The sequence below is a fragment of the Podarcis filfolensis genome, assembly GCF_964270895.1.
Source record: "Podarcis filfolensis genome assembly, chromosome: 1".
NCBI classification, from domain to species: Eukaryota; Metazoa; Chordata; class Lepidosauria; order Squamata; family Lacertidae; genus Podarcis; species Podarcis filfolensis.
The window spans coordinates 92,970,484-92,987,396 of NC_139604.1; the positions used below are offsets into that span (position 1 = coordinate 92,970,484).

The 16,913-nt window shown below is 40.1% G+C and overlaps 1 protein-coding gene and 1 long non-coding RNA gene across 5 annotated transcripts in view; both read right to left on the reverse strand.

The window, feature by feature from the left end:
- Window positions 1-16,913, reverse strand: part of LOC310766305 — an 818,379-nt gene that overhangs the window by 193,623 nt on the left and 607,843 nt on the right. The gene's annotated exons all lie outside the window — the stretch shown is intronic.
- Window positions 1,351-16,913, reverse strand: part of MGA (MAX dimerization protein MGA) — a gene marked incomplete at its 5' end in the record, with an annotated part of 36,554 nt that continues 20,991 nt past the window's right edge. For all 4 annotated transcript variants that reach the window (XM_083607869.1, XM_083607867.1, XM_083607868.1 and 1 more), the window contains 11 exons: window positions 1,351-4,831; window positions 6,477-6,629; window positions 7,025-7,195; window positions 7,627-7,866; window positions 8,144-8,255; window positions 9,092-9,277; window positions 10,258-10,306; window positions 10,713-10,837; window positions 12,432-14,440; window positions 15,215-15,493; window positions 16,276-16,815. In XM_083607869.1, coding sequence (XP_083463995.1) covers window positions 3,612-4,831; window positions 6,477-6,629; window positions 7,025-7,195; window positions 7,627-7,866; window positions 8,144-8,255; window positions 9,092-9,277; window positions 10,258-10,306; window positions 10,713-10,837; window positions 12,432-14,440; window positions 15,215-15,493; window positions 16,276-16,815 — 5,084 coding nt within the window. In that variant the 3' untranslated portion in view covers window positions 1,351-3,611. The remainder of the gene's footprint in view (window positions 4,832-6,476; window positions 6,630-7,024; window positions 7,196-7,626; window positions 7,867-8,143; window positions 8,256-9,091; window positions 9,278-10,257; window positions 10,307-10,712; window positions 10,838-12,431; window positions 14,441-15,214; window positions 15,494-16,275; window positions 16,816-16,913) is intronic.

The following is a 16,913-nucleotide window of genomic DNA, read 5'->3' on the forward strand; positions in this document are numbered from 1 at the left end:
TGGACAATTTTCAGCCCTTGCAACCCTCACTCCAGCAGAGGTTTATGTTATGACGCTCACTGGGTCACCTTGGGTCAGTTATTCTCTCATCACCAATCCAGTTCACATGGCAGTTGTGAGAATAAAGCAGAGAGGGGAATCATGTATGCTGCCCAAGGTTCATGGGAGGTAGATTGGGGTAAAGATTAGATGTTCATGGTTGTTAGTCAACTGCATCTTTCTAATGCTGCTAATGAATATATTTATAGAATCAAGTCTAAATAATAAATAGCAAAACAAAGGGACTTTCTCTTAAATTGAAAATGTAAGTCAAGCTGGCAATCACTGATTATACAAAAATAAGGGTGACTTCAGAAACTGGCTCCTTCCAGAAACTGGACACTCTTTCCAGCAGCACAACCACTCCAAGTTGTCTTAGAGCAGTGGTGGCCAAACTTGGCCCTCCAACTGTTTTGGGACTACAATTCCCATCATCCCTGACCACAGGTCCTGTTAGCTAGGGATGATGGGAGTTGTAGTCCAAAAACAGCTGGATGGCCAAGTTTGGCCACCACTGTCTTAGAGGTTCCATGCTGCAGTCATTGCCTTGTTAAGTTCTGTATAAGTGAGGCTATCAACCAGCACTCTCACGCAAACGCAAGCTCCAGGACATTCTGAGCTCTTAATAAGAAGCAAGCAGTACCCACGGTGCAAATTAAGTCATGGCAGTGGGTACTACACAAGAACTCCAAAAAAGATGGGAGTTGACAGTTGCCTGTCAAAGTTGCTCTATGGGAGTGTTAGCACTTCCATTACGATGGGAACTTGATTTTTTGTTTCTCCCAAAGGTATCCATTACTGATAGGACACAAACCTACCTTATTCTTGCTACCTGAAAGTTGGAAAATGCAGAGTTAAAGGCAGAGTTCCAGTCTCCCATCAGATTCTTCCCCACCAAGGTCTTGGAAGTCCACATTCTCAGGGAGTCCCATCCATGAACTATTTAGCAAGCCAAAAAGTACAGTTCTGCCGAAGAGGGTGGTGTGTACTGTAACAACCTCCCTCTTCTAGAACTTTTACCAATTTGCAGCCACTTCACTAGGCTACAGTAGAGACAACATAGTCCCAAATGAGCCAGCGGAGTGCCTAACTGCTATTTAGCTCCTCCTCTTCCAGGACTATCTTCCCTGGTCATTAAACATTTATGTAACTCATTAATGCCTATTTCCTTTTCAGACTGTTTCCTTCCTATTCAACAGAGCAAGACTTACATTTTGTAACCATTACTACAAGGAATGTGTGATGTAACTTGTACCCAATAAAACCTTTTTCATATGCCTTCTTTCAGAGAAATAATGGTTCATGGCCAGCTTTTAGCTGAAGACTATTTATTTTAATATTACAGATTCTCCTTTTTATAGTTACTGAGATAGGCTCTGTGGTTAAATGTTTACAAAAATACTAGTTTTGGGAAAAATTCAGAAAAAGAGAGAATGTACAGTAAAAATGAAATCTGGCATTTCTTTATACTTTTTTTAAAAAAACATTTCAGCCTATTTACAGATGTATTAAAAGTCAAATATCCAGAAATCTTGGTCAAATGAAAATGTGCCCATTTCATTTCAGGGTTTCAGTTGTCCTCTCGATTACAAAACACTCTCTATAAAATTCATAATCTTGAAATATTATTTACAAAAATCCCCATACATAATTTTCCAGACTATATTTGAAACAAAACTCATAGAACTGTTTTAGGATGTACTTGGATTTGCCTTGGGGCCAAACACATATATGGAGGATGAGAGGAAAGAATAATTATAAGAAAGGTATTCAGTACTTTGAAGATCCTTGCTGGTTACTTACACAGAGTTTTCCCTCTAATTCTTCAATGCCTATTGTTAATTATAATGCATACATACAGTCCCTCCAAACCAGCCATTTTGTCAAAAAGTAAGATGTCTTTAGTGGTATATTTTTCTGTCAGACCCCTATCTGGATTTTTTTTAATAGCTTGATACAAATAGATGGTAGCCAAAAAAGGGCTGAGGGAAGAAGCAGAAAAACTGAGGAAAATGTGCCCCAATGAGAAGTGGAGTTTCTAGCATACTGGTGGTGTCAGTGCAGACAAAATGGGAAATTAGCCAACTGAACTAATTTTGATCTCTAAACACAGAAGTGCTGGATTAGATTTTAACCAAGCAGGTTAGGATTACCATGCTAAGTTCCCTTCCAAATCCTAAGGCACTGAATGAACACCATGAAGCATGCAAGAAATGAGAACTTACAAAAGACTGAAGACTACAGAAGATACTGAATTGCTTCCTCCATTACACTGACAAGATCCTGCATCCCCATCAAGAACTTTTACTTTGTAGAATTACAAATCAAATCAAATTTAAAGCACATTGCTAAGGCTACATTTCGAAGTGAAGCTCTGGCATGGAGGGAGAGCATGTCTTAACCATTTCTCATTTTGTATCCTCTATCTTACCCCAAGCTGCTTTTAGCCCCATTAAGAAAAATATATTAATATCTGTATCTTTTCCTAGTGCAGGTAAAAGCATTTGGCTGCAATTTTCTGTGAAAAACTGAACCAGGCAAGAAAATAAATCCTAGTTTCCCTGTGCTTTTTTTTTTTACTTTAAATTGGGAGTTTCAGTGGCTACACAGTACATTTAATCAACATCATGAGAAATGATAATGAAACTACCCATCATGTGCAAGTCCACCCCAATACACCTAACCTACACACAGATGGAGAGTGGGAGGGGCTTAATGTATAATGCAGGACACTTTCCTGTATGAGCAAACTGGACCTTGTGTACTACTTTCAGCATGTATGCAGAAGACTGCCTATCGCCAGCTGGTTGAGCCTGGAGATAGGAGCTTCAAATATGAGTAAATCACAACAGGGAATGGGAAGCCTTAATACTTTCTGCCAGGATAGCTGGAACACAGATCTACATTGCTTTGTACAATTATGCAAGACAAGAAAAATGCAGCAATTTTCAGATTTAACAGTGATTGACCTGTTCAGAGCACTCAGATGCCACGTTAGTTCTCAAAATTTCTTATTTACAATCATTAGAAATAATCATTAACTTTTTGATATATATGAAATGTCATTATTTTATGTATTTACAAAAAAAAGCCTGTGTACAAAAATAGACGATCATTTTATAGTAAGAAATCCTTTCACATTCACTAGGTTAAAAGCGAAGCCCCCAAACTATTCAATTTATAGATATTAGAGGAAAAAATACATCTTGTGCCTCAAAGGCTTGTATGAGGCCCTTGAGTAATATGTTAAGATATATGTATATAAGCTATTCACAGTCCTGAATATTTTTTCTGAAATGCTAAAAATGTTTGAAAATATCTCAAATGGATGCTTTCTGTGACTGTCAGAAAAGGGCATAATTTATCTGACTAGTCCCTTACTCTTGATTGAATGTCATCTTTTACCAATCAAGTTCAAACATCTAGCCTCATATATTACATGCACGCTGGCACATGCAACCTAAGAATCTAGAAGTTGGAGGTGTGTCATAATTCAAGTTCTGATTAACTATGGAAGCCTCTGAAAAATCAAACATTATTACCAAAAAGCACCTGAAGGTAAAGCCACAATACTATTTTGATTCTGCAGCCGCAGGTGCTAAAGTGAGTGTTTCATTACCGTCCTGACTTGGACTAGTCACTGGTTGTGCAGTTTTTATCTCTTTTGAAGCAACGGGTGCCAATGAAGGCATCACCTTAGTATTCTGTCCCTCTGATTCTAATGGAAAGTTAGCAGCTTTTAGTCCAAGTGGTGCCAGTTTGGGCATAGGCCTCCATGCCATGTCAGCTTTGCCAGCTTCCAGGTTAGTTTTCATCTGCAGAATGGGAGGTGACACACTTCTTGTCTTTGCCGCAGATTGCTCAGTTTTTCCACTTCCACAACTATTTGCCGCTGAGTGATCAGGATTTGGGTCCTTTACTTCAGACCCTAACATGATTTTTAAAGCATCAGAATCAGACGAAGGATCTCCCGAGTTCTTGTTACCATCAGGTAGATCATCATCATCCAAGTGAAGCAGGAGAGGAGTTATGGAATCACTGCTCTCTTGAACTATAGAAAGGTCCTTAAAGCTCCCACTCATGGCACCAAACGGAAAGGGAGAGCCTTCTGCAGTAGTTGATTGCCTGCGACTTTCCATATCTCCTAGAGAAAAGCCAGAGCTCAGGGAGTTGGGGAGTTCTGATATGTCTGAAGCATCGTCATTCAACTGCTGATTGAGAAATGCAATTTCATTCAGCAGAGAGGTGAGGGTTTCATCTGTGTCATCAGTCTCCTCTATGCCCATTAAGTCATTTGCATCCAGTGCTGGTTCATGTATTGCAGAGGCTACTTTTTGCAGCTCCATTTCTATCCCGGAGTCACTGGGTTCATTAATTTGCAGCTTTTGAAATGAAGACTCTTTTGATTTTTGCCCATCACTTCCCTTGTTCATCTGTTTTAACCTTGCCTGATTTCCGGCTAACTCTTCAGGTTTTGTTGCAAGTGGTTCTGGGGATGCCTTCAAACTAGAGACATTTGTTATTTGTGGGAAATTCTCTTTTCGCTTAAGAGAATCATGTACTGCTCCAGTAGTGCCTCTCCCTTTTACAGAAGAAGGTTCTGCTTTTTCTGGTGACTGAAGATCAGTAGTTTTATGTGATACTACCTGCAAGGAAGTCTCAGGTATCTGGGAATCAGTATCCAAGGTTACATCAGGATTCTTATTTGCATCCAGGTTTAAATTTGTATCTTCTTCAGTAGCCAGTGATGTCACATTTACTATTCTTGGCATCATGAATGAGTCTTCACTTTCTGTAAGCCAGAACAAAGAAAGGCCTGTTAGAATACTGGAGACAGGATCTGTCCTAAACGGCTTCTCCAAATGTAAACCACTTATCACTTCAGCAGATCTCCTTCCTTGTTAGCCTCTGCCTGTTCAGGCCTTATAAACATACCCTGAAGTTGGGGGGGGGATTGCCCCAATCTGCATCACTTCACAGTTATTTATAATAAACTTCATTTTGTTGACTACCCATTTTGTTGGCGTTTGAAAAATAGGGGGTCAGCAGTACTTAGGTAATTGGGAACCACAGCTCTAGGTTATTTATGAAGTTAAAAAACACCAAAGTATTACTTGGGGGATCCCTAGATTTCCCTTCTCCGTAAAAACTATCCATTTATTTCTACTCTATGCTGCCTGCTCTTTAAGCAGTTACTGATTCAGAAGAGGACCATCCTCTTTCCATAACCCTGATAACCAATACTCTTGAAGAAGTCCAACAGCTGGGCGAGGCAGGACTTCCTTTTGCAGAAGTGATAAAAAACATTCTCCTTCAGCAGGAATCAGGGTGGCAAGCCACATTTGGCCTGAGGGTCACATTCACCTTTGGCCACCTACTGCCCTTGAATGCAAAACTCATGTATGTGCACAGTGTACATAGCCCTCTTCCTCAGCTGATCAATTCAAATTGTCCCCTCAAAAGAACGGTTTGCATCCCTTTCAGGGTGAGGGGCTGGGTGTGTGTCTACTTTATTTCTCTTTTTTCTTTTTACAGTTCCAATCAGTGGACTGGCATGTAGACAAAAAGTGGAGCGGGGGGGATGACAAATTAGGACCCTGGACTGGGGTAAAGAAGTCCTGTAAAAAAAGGTATTTAATAATAATTTCCACTATTTTAAGCTGAGCAGATGTTAAGCTAACTGGTCTGTCATTTCACAGATTCTTCACTGAACCCATTTAAAAAGCTGTGTTACATCGGCTACTTTCTAATTCTCTGGTGCAGAGGTCAATTTTAGGGACAATCTTCTGCTGCCTGTATCATTTCTGGGGCAATTCACACTATGGAAACCTTGGGGCCACTGACAACAACTACTTATAGGTCCAGGCATACATGCCTCATCCTCAGAGGTGCTGGATGCCAGTTGTTCATGAGGTAATCTTTATACTGCCAAATACACCCCTACCCCAGCACTGTACATGTGAATATAATGAAGTTTTTGTTACTGCAGCCACATTTTAAAGCAGCACAGGCCACATTTGCATGGGAACACCTGTGAGACTTGAGACATACACGATGAACTTCTTTAGCTATAGTGATCGCATATGTTGCGAGTTGTAACACAAATCATTTGTGGGCAGTGCTGGAAAGTGCACTGTACATTTTTGGCAACAAAGGACTGTTGAGGTGAGACAGTAATATTTATTACATCCTGACAGGCTTATGTAGTTGTTTACATTTCCTTGAGTAGCCAGTCATTTTTGTGATCATTCTATGCTTCTTTTAAAGGTTTTTTATGTTGCTGTACACCGCCCTGATCTTTTGCAAGAGGGTAGTATATAAGTATTTCTATAAATCAATTAAATACAATAGGGAGAAAGAGGAAGCATGTAAGTTATTGCAGTTAGAATTCATTTTTTCAGTGCCAGAAATTTAGTAAGGAACTAATGCAAGTTTACCTGAAGTGAGCTCTGGAGCTGTTTCTGCAACTGGAGTGAGTGAGTTACTGGTTACAGCAGACAAGGTAATGGGAACTGTGGAGTTCGGAATTATACCTTTCACTTCCACTGGTACTGCTGAGCCTGGCAACTGAATCATCACAGAAGCAATACCTTATATTAAGCGAGAAACAGTGAGTTAACTTTCACACATACTGTCAAGGAAAAAAATATTAAGCAGAGTAGCTATTATGTTAAACACATGGTTTCAGAGGAACATTTTGTTTCATCTCATCTAGTAACAGGTACCATCCACAAGATTCCTTGTACTATTTGTATATCAATATCTCCTTGATATTCCTTTAGCAAAAATCAATTATCTACTTCTCTAAGGCATAGATACAGAAATAAATATTACATTTTTTAAAATATCAAGACTGGAAATTGGAAGAGACAACCTAAGAGAAATATTTTTCACTTCTTATGAAGAAGGCTTGCTTTTAAAAGTTCCATTCAGAAATAGTCACGCATCCAGCTTTGATTTTTTTCAGTCATTTTGTGACCCTTACCTGGCTGTCCTGTCCCATTACTGCTGTCAGCCTCTGATTTGAGTTCAGTTTGCAGGAGTGTGGAAGGGAAGGCAGCAACTTGTCCTGGCACCAAGGGACTCTTGAATGCAAGCACCTGGCCATTCGCTGTCATTACTAGGCTAGCATTTGTTAATGTCATGGGTATGTCCCCTACAAGGAAGTCAAAAGAAAGATGTGTGAAGATAAGAGTGTAAAAAGTGAAGCAGCGTTATATATATATATCAATATTAACTTCACCAATCAACCTCGTAGCATTCAAAAATGTAACCCACTGTTACCAATACTAACAAATTTAACACCACACAGCAAGTTTTAAGCAGCAAATGTGAAAACAAATTAATTCTGCAGAAAACATTAAAATAAGACGGCAGTAACAAAGTACTGTCTTACGCAGGCTGAACTATATACTAGAGGTATGTGAGAATTACATGTTTTCTATTGGTAAGTCTCCTTACTTTTGTTTTAATAAAAAAAACTTGCACTATGCATAATATGGTAGGCTACGTAAGACTTGCAGATACAATGCTTCCAAGAATACCCATTTGTGTGATATTCAACTAATCCATGTTCACTTAGCCTACCTGTGGCACAGCTTCCTTTCCTGGAAAGTATCAATGGTTTTGTATGCTTGCTGGACAAGGCTGCTGGTTTCATCTCTTTAAAGAGAGAAGAGGGGCTGTTTTCCACTGAGGGCTTAGCAGTCTCCAGAGTTTCAACCACATCCATAGGTTCTGCTTGCTGCTGCTTCTTTTGTGCTTCTACCGCTTTCTGTTTTGCATAAATGTATTCTAGCTTCTTCAAGACTACTTCCTGTGTCTTGCCTACAGAGGAAAGGAGTAGTCAAGTTCTCCCTCATATCTAGCATACTTCCCAAAACTTAAACATGCAGTGTTTCATAGCACAAAACTTACACAACATTACTTGACATACCTAGACAACTTTACAGGTCTTGGGGTTTAATTTCCATGGAGTAAAAAACTTCAGCAACTTACTACCTTTCATGTATTTAAAATAGTAGCTCTTGGGACAATCCCAGGATCCCCATATCCCAGAGGCTCTCTTCAGGGCTTTAGGGCTTTCTCTTTAATGTCAACTCACCTGAAAGGGCAGATACTTTACGGATCAAGGTGTCCTGCTTGCGCATCAACAAGTTTTTCTGACCCAAGAGTTTGTCTGCTTGATCCGTTAGTCCCTGTATCTCTTCCAAGGCCTGAAAAAGGACCAAGGACTCACTTTTAGATTCCAGTAGAACATACCTAAAAGTAAATAAAGGCAGCTTCTCTTTCTTCCTACTTATGTGGAAGAGAGATTTGTGAAAAGTTAAACAAAAAAACTTCAAACTGCTTCTGCTACATTCTGAAGATAGATCTCCTGAGAGCGTTTTAGAGGAAAAAGCAGCACTCTACAAAGAAGGCAAGTCAAATACCAGGCAAAAACAGAGTGTGAGTGATAAACTGCAGTTGTTTTGCTTTTGTTTTTACCAAAAGTGCTATGAAAAAGAATTGATGAGACACAAAATAGGCACTTAAGAGGTTTTCAATTGCTATTCACATGTCTTTTGAGTTTCCAGTATGTAATGCAGAGATGAAATGCTCAGTTGATTAATCCATTTGATTAATCAATTAAAACTTTTTCATAAATTAAAAATGTGTCTCTACTTAATTGGGAAGATCTTTTGAAAAGTAATAGTTAGTTTGACAAGCAAGTCTTAAATATCTCTGTGAACTGCCCTCATAGAAAAGGGACCACTCCCTTCTCTCACGCAGAGGATGGGATGCCTTTTCTAATATAGTTGCGGCCATGAGACATACAAGTATTAAAAATCCAAACAAAGCATTTTCTCTTTGGAATTACTGTTCTTGCTCAAAAATCCAATTTATGCTGATTTATACCACTAAAAAATCAATTAATCAATCAAAGATTCTTTAGTCAGTTTAGTTGCCATGATAGTAAGTTGATGAATAGTAACTGCAGAAATGTCCATCTCTTTTTCTGTCAACATGCAACTTTGTCCTACTGTCTCCCTCCAAGCTATAAAATACCAACCTGCTTCAGGATGAAACATTTGGAAACCTTGGGGACCATCTGCAATCCTAAAGTAACCTTCAGTTTTTCAAAGAGTCTCCTCATTTCCTTACGACGGCGACGTTCATTTGCTGTGTGTGTTTCGCGGTAATTCGAAAAGGTTTCTTCCTCATTCTTTGGTTTTTTGTTTGGCAATTCAGGTTGTGGCTGAAAAGCAAAAACACAGCTCCTCTTGAGAACTGTTCAAAACATATAGACATGCAGCCCAAACAGTGACTCGTACATGTATTAACTTTAAGTCCTGGTCCAGCATTTCAACAAAACTGAGCAGAACTTTTAAAAGGTGGAGCTTAAGGAGGTATCTGACTCTGGAGATGCTGCATTGGAAATGAGTGAGCCATGAATGAACCAGAGCAAAAGCTATTGATTCTCAGTTAGAACAATGAGTGTTACCAAACCTAGGCACAATTACATGTGCCAGGAATGCCCTCAGCGGTGGTGGTCACAAATCAAGTCCAAAGTATGTAACAAATTAATTCTGCAGAAAACATTAAAATAAGATGGCAGTAACAAAGTACTCTCTTATACAGGCTGAACTATGAGCAACCCACCTGAGCCAATCATTCACTAAAACTATTAAAATTGGGACAGAAACACCAGCAAGCAAAAAAACCTCAAATAAAGGAAAAATCTCCAGGTGTTAGAAACGAAATACATTTTTAAATATTGAATTTCTTGCACTTGGATTCCCCCCACCTTTTCCTCTCTTCTCTAGTAACAGCAATGAGTGCAAAAGAGAAGCATGTAGCAATGCAGACTCTTCTGCAATAGCCAGTCCTTGGAACCTTCATTTTCTTGTTCTCGATATCTCATAGCCAAGCTGGCCCCCTATAGCTTGAGAGAAGAACCAGATGCTGTTAACAATGGCACCCCCAAACAGAGTTCTCCTGTTTTTCCCTGCTTTTCGACATTCATACTCTGTCTCACTGGACGAGAAACACTGGTAAGTCTTACTAAATATTATGGAGGTGGAGCGGGGCATGATACAGGATTTGCATATTAGGTACTAAACAGCGGCACATCTTGCTCCACCCTTAGAGACACTAAAAAATAAACTGGTGCATCTTTGGGACTGGCAACATGCATTACAGAGAAGAAGAAAAACAAGTAAGCAGACGTGTATCTACCTTGGGAGTCTTGGCAATCTTCTGACTAGAATGGTCATGCACAGAGTTCCTGCAAGGCAAAAATGGATGTCATTTTGGTTGTGCGGGTTTCCAGTCGGGTTTATCTTAAGACACATGGACAAGCAGGACTAACTGCTTGTCCTGGGTCCTTACGAAGGATCATCTTTCCCCCCCTTCAGAATGGCACCCAAAACCCTCATTCTCCATGGCAGTGTGGTGCAGCTATAATGTCTCTGAAGGTCTCCAGGTCAACTACCTTGGCCTCAAGAAAACAATCTTGTTCCCTGAAGCACCATGTCTTCTGTGGCAGGGGGTGCTACATGGGGCCCCAAGCCTCGTCCTCCAAAGAGGTCTCATTAGCGCCTAGGTCAAGTGAGATCATTACATTTTTAATGATCTAGAACTACATAACTGATGGTAAAAATATTACAATTATTATTATTTTAACTGCTTACAATTGTTTGGATAGTATGACATGGGCAGCTGTAGCTTTCAGCCGAGCAATGTTAATTTGCTCTGTGAGTTCCTCCACAGTTTCAATGTCCACATTCTCCTCTGATCCATTAGATTCACTTTCACTCTGAAACAAGATTTAAAAGACAATGATCAACTTACAGACAATTCACAGCAAGACATGCTAGTTCTTTTTAAAAAATAAGTACGTAAGAAAAAACCACATCTTTAAGAAGTGATGATATAATTCACAGCAATTTTTCTATGCAACAACTGCATTGATAAAATTAAGTATTTTTTAACACTAAAGCAGATACAACATTAATATAAAAACAAGTATTGAATCACTGAGGAAGTATAGCAGAATTCATAAATGTAAAAGTATAAGCAAACAATAATCAGTTTAATCTGAAACTTTGTATCATAACAACTGAAAACATGATAGTTTGTCCATGCAGTGTCAGGCACAATCTTTTGTTACTACTCTCATGTAACTGCGGAATGCATTTACATTCTGTAGATATAACAGAAATGTTCCATGTTGTAAAAGGAACAGGCAGAAAAAAGAAAACAACCTAAATTGCAAGTATTTTCTTTTTAAACTGTTAATAAAAATTAAAAATACAAATCGTACGAAAATAAACAAGTTATCCTGAAGCAAAGAAAAGTTAGCAATGGGGGAAGAAGTATGCTGAATCTTGATACCAATTAAAAACCCACATATGTTCAAGGTGTAATAGAAAAATGGTGCGCGGGAAAATGGATATAAGTCAGTAGTTGTTTTTTACAGGTACTATGTAACTTACATAGTTACACATTTTAAATACATTTTGTTTCATCATGTACATGGAAGCTCAATACTGTATATCTCATGATCTACATCCTAGATATTACCTTGAGAAGCCAGCATCACTACTCTTGCAGGTTAGTTCTTTTAAATGGACAATTTGCCCAGACTTGAAACTTAAGATTAGAACCAATGTCAGTACCCAACTAACTTGTTCCACCAGCACAAGGCTTTCTGACTGTGCAACATAATTTCCCCCTTCACTCACACATGCCCTGTACCCTCTCTAAATCCACTCTGAAGGACTAAGTGAAAACCCAGAACATTATTTTTTTTTGCGGGGGGGGGGAGTTCCATTGTGCAAGCATGAATACTTGCACTGACAAGAAGAGTTTCTTAGTGCTAAAGGATATCAAGATCAAGATCAGCAACATACTAAAAGGTAAATAATATTTTTAGAATTGCTCTTCTATTTAAACTACTCACTTTGGAAAACAACCCACTATTTTTTGTATAATTGGCCAAGAATTCAGTTTTGAAGTATTTAAATAGTTTCCTGCTTTATAAGGCTGTGATTTATAACCCTACGTCCACCCCTGCCTTGCAGTTCTTCATTGTTCTTCCTTCCCACTACCTGCTCTGTCCTCATCACAGTTCTTAATGTCTTACCTATTACTTCTTTTTACCTACTTAATGTCTGTGGCTTTCAAACTTTTACTTACCTGAAAACCAATACATACATCTGATCACAAACTAATAATCAGGAATAGTACAAAATCATAGGATGCAGGCACAAACCAAGGGCTGAGTGAACATAAAAGTATTTGGCACTATCGTTGGAGGGAAAGAAAGAAATGACAGCATGCAAAATCCATATAAAACCAGCAAAACAATTTTACAATGACTTGTGCTTCCAATTTAAAGATGTACTCACCAGTGTTTCTACATTCACTATATCTTCACTTTGATAGCCAGATGCTTCGTCGGCCATCTCATCTGCAGAATCATCTGTTTTTTCATCTTTTTCTGTATTATCCATGGTAATATTAATAATGGCAGGCAGAGAATCCTTTCTGTGATAGCTGGTTTTCAGTATATTCTGTTTCTCACATTTAGGAAATTTCTTTACAAACTCATCAGCACCATTCTTATTTTTGTTTTCCAAAGCATCTGAAGGCCTTGATGTTTTGCTCCAAGTTTTGCTAACTTGAACAAGGCCATCTTTAACAGTCAAGTTATCTTTCTGAACACCAGTATCTCTTTTATATGAAAATTCTAGTGCATTATTTACATATTTGCTTCCCAATGTGGTATTTTGACCATTTGCACTAGTAACCTTATGCTTCCTTCTGACCTCGCCTCTATCCCTCTGCGCTGCCACAGAATGACCCTTTTCCTTCATGTTTTGCCCTAGTAGTTCCTGGTCTTCATTTCCCCGTGGACTCAGATATGATTTCGTTTTTTTCTCCAGTTTTTCTGCACAATTCGTTTGTACCTTGCACTCATCCCAAGGCTTCTGAGATGGTTCAATAATCATTTCCTCATCTGTTTCTAACTGTTTCTGTTCAGCTCCTTCTGAATCAGTTGCTGTGCTTTGTGTTTGCTCAGAGTGCGCTTCTTCCTCATTTGAGTTCTTTAGTTGTGCTACTTTCTGCTTGTTTAATGCATCATGTGCAAGGACTGCAGTTTGACTGCAACTCTCAGTAACGCTCTCAGAACTACATGAAACTTCATTTGGGGTGTCTTCAGGATGTTTAACATTAGCCATCACTTTATTTCCCCCAGACTTTATTTCCTGGCTGATGTAGGAGCGGTCCAATGATGCAGTCTCAGGTTCAAGGATAGGATCACCACTTGCTAATTCTTCCAAGATTTCTGCATCCTTCTCGGCTGTCTCTGAGGTTATAGCATTCCTGTCACACGTGAGCTTTTCACAAGAGGGCTCTAAATGGTTTTCTGGCAACTTATTTTCTTCCTGTCTGGAATCTGACATTGTGACTTCTGACCCCATAGCCTCCACCTCTTGTAAGCATCTTGTCTTTCCTTCTGGCTTAACTGAACTCAACTCATCTTTCTGAGATGTGCTATTTACCTCAACTTGTTTCAAAATGGAAGTTGGAACTTTCTTCTGCCCTGGAACCTGAAGCAAGGCAAAACTGCCTGACTGAAGAGCTATTAGATGATCTGTACTATCTGGTGTGCTGCTGGTGTCGCATGTTATTTTAGAATCTGAAGTTGTCTGACTAACCCCCAAAGGAGAAATCCTCATAGTCAAAGTGCCAGCCTGTGAGACAGGAGAAATGACCGGTTCTGACTGAGCAGCTGAAATAGGAAGTGTGGGCCCAGATCCAATGGCCTGCGACGTCTGGTCTGTAGGTGGGGCCATGGTTGAAGCAGAAGGAGCTTCAGCAGCACAGGACACGGCTGAAGCAGGAGACATGGATAACCCTGAAGGAGCTTCAGTGGCAGAAGATATGGGTGAAGCAGTAGGGAGCACAGGTAACATTAATGGGGTCTCAGTGGTAGGGGTTCTGGGTAATACAGAAGCTTCTGTGGTACTAAGGGGCATGGTCAGAGCAGGAGGGTCCTCAGCAGCAGTGGGCACAGGGAAAACTGAAGGAGTTTCAGCAGCAGGGGGCATAGGCGTAATGGAAGGGGCAACAGACGACCCCAAAGGAACCCCAGCAGTAGGGGGCACAGATAACATCAAAGGGGCAGAGATGGTTTGGATTCCAGATAATATAGAAGCAGCTGCAGTGGTTGCCGTCTCGGGCAAAACAGACATGGCCTTTGTCGTTGGAGAAACAGACAATACAGGAGGCGTTGCAGACAGAACCGAAGCAGCCAGGGTGGTTGGGATCACTGATGAAACCACAGAGGACTGACACACAGATACCTCAGGAAGCTTAGAAGGGCTTGGCAACCGGATTTCTACAACAGATCCTGTAATGAATTGAGAAATGCTATTAGTAATTCTTGCCACCTGATAACTCATTTTTGTTTGATGAAAGCAAACTGTGCAAGGATAGTTTTGAAAGGGGGAAAAATTTGTTTTGTTTTTGGCTCACTGCTCATGGTTTCTCTCAAAACAAACCATGAGACTGGGTTCAAACATATGACAATGCTCTTTGGGGAGGAAGGGTGGGATATAAATTTAATAAGTAATAAACTCCGGCTTGTTTCTGGCAGCGCAGCAGCCAGAAATGCATTAGCTATGAGCACCTGCACATCTTCAATTGGGTTATACCAAAGTTTAGTTTCAACTATGGTTCAACATTTTGTACAAACCAGGCTACAGAAGTCATTGGAAGACTTCCTTTGGGCAGTCCTCTTGCCCCCTGTGGACTTGGATGCAACTAGCTACCTTGGTGGTGGGTGATGGCCCTATTATCAGAATACTCTTCTGAGGGAGGCTTGCGTGACACCTACTCTGATGCCTTCAACCGTAGTACTTAATTTTCCTAAGACTTTTATTTTATGCTGCTCTGATTTTACAACTATTGCCGCTGCGATGTATATTTATATTGTATTTGAGACCTGGCCTGGAAGCATTTTATATTAAAAGGCAGCATATGAATTACAATAAATTTTTAAAACTAACTTTAGGCACTGAACAAAAATAGATGCACAATTATAGGAAACTATGCTTCCCCTCCCCCAGTATTTAACTGCTCTCTCTCAGAAAATAAAATAAATAAGATGTGCAGCATTCTGTACCTGGATTACGTAACATTACGGGTGATAAACTAGGTTGGGGTCCTGCAGGTTGGAACTGGTGCAGCGGAACAAGCTGGATAATCTGCCCATTGGGGTGTCGGTAGAGATTCACACCAGCAGGATTCCTTAGAGGCTGCAAAATCATTCTCTTCCCCTGAGCAACTTGCGTGTTTTGTTGAGGTCGCAATGTAGGAGAACTCTGAGGTACTGGAATCAAAAGCAGCTGTGGTCCCATGCGTTTCTCTGCTCCAGGAGACAATCCAGGAGGGCTTGTAGTACCTGCCATATTAGGAAATAACACTCTTCTTAACAAAGTCCCATTTATACAGCAAGATTTACAGAGCATTTTTTTTAAAAAAAAAACAAAGAAGAATCTATGTGACCAAAGTTCCATCAGTTCCTACATTCTGCTTCCAGCAGGTATCAGACAGATCATTATGAGGAACTTGTAACAATAATATGAAAGCAACAGCTTCTGCTGTTTGTTCTAGCAATTCCCCAACTGGAAGCAACTTCCCAAGAGCAAAAGTGGGCTTGAAAGAATACAAACCCATTTCAAACAGTTCTTACCAATTTTCCCCAGGACATCTCTACACACACAAGTTCATGCCAATTCACTAAAGTCCCTTTTATTCTAAACCAGATATTCTCATACTTTCTACCCACAAGGAAGTCTTTTTGCATCAACTTTGCTGTGCAGAAGTTATTTGGCGGACAAGTATTGAACCACTGCACACAGCAAAGGAGAGATATGAAGGTTCTGGGGGAGGAGGGGAACAAAAACAAGGAAAAGTTTGGAAAAGAAACTGCCATCATCTCCGCCCCCCCCCCCCGGAGGTCCTTTTATTATTATTTTTTGCAGCTGAAAAATCTGACATTTTGATCAACACTGAGAAAACTCATGCGAAGTATTTTCTCATTTGAAATGAGTGAAATGCATTTTAAGACAAGGCTTTATTCACTCAAAAAGTCTGCCAAGCACTTCAGTCTCTCATAACAGACAGACAAAGTGACAGGTGTGTGGACCAGCAAGAACTGGTCCATCAGTACGGGTACCTTACCTGCTTTTTGATTCGATAAAGGACTTTTGTTAATTCCTGAGAGTCCAGGAGCAATACAGCTAACTGGCGAAGTTGGTGTGGGCACCGAGGTCACAGATGCAGTTGTGGTTAAGATTGTAGATAGAGATGCTGCAGAAACTGGAATACCAACGGTTGATGGGCCTATTCCAGGCAAAGCTACAGTCGCAACTGGCGTAGCAATTCCAGGTGATTTTGCTATTTTAACAGGAGCCCTAGTAGCTGTGGTTGATACAGTCCTGTTTTCAGGTTTTCCAACAGCATTTGCTTTGGCGGTGCCAGAAGAGCAGGGAGCTTTGCTACAGGGTGCAGGGCTAGCAGTAGTTCCAGCAAGTGATGACACAGTAATAGCAGGAGGAGTAACTGTAGTTGCCCCAGGGGAGAGCGGCATAGATTTGATATTAAATTTCTGTGGTCCCGTCAGAGGTTGGGCTATTCTAGTTCCAGGAACCTTCTGGTGTAGTGCCCCAACGGCGCTTATAACCAACTGAGACGCCAAATTGTGTAGTAAAGGCCGAGCAGCTGAAAAGAAAGGTTTTCAAAGTCAAAACTATTAGCAGTTTTCATCTTTCAATTCCGCAAACTATAACAGCACTCAACCTAGTTTTATGCTAAGGCCT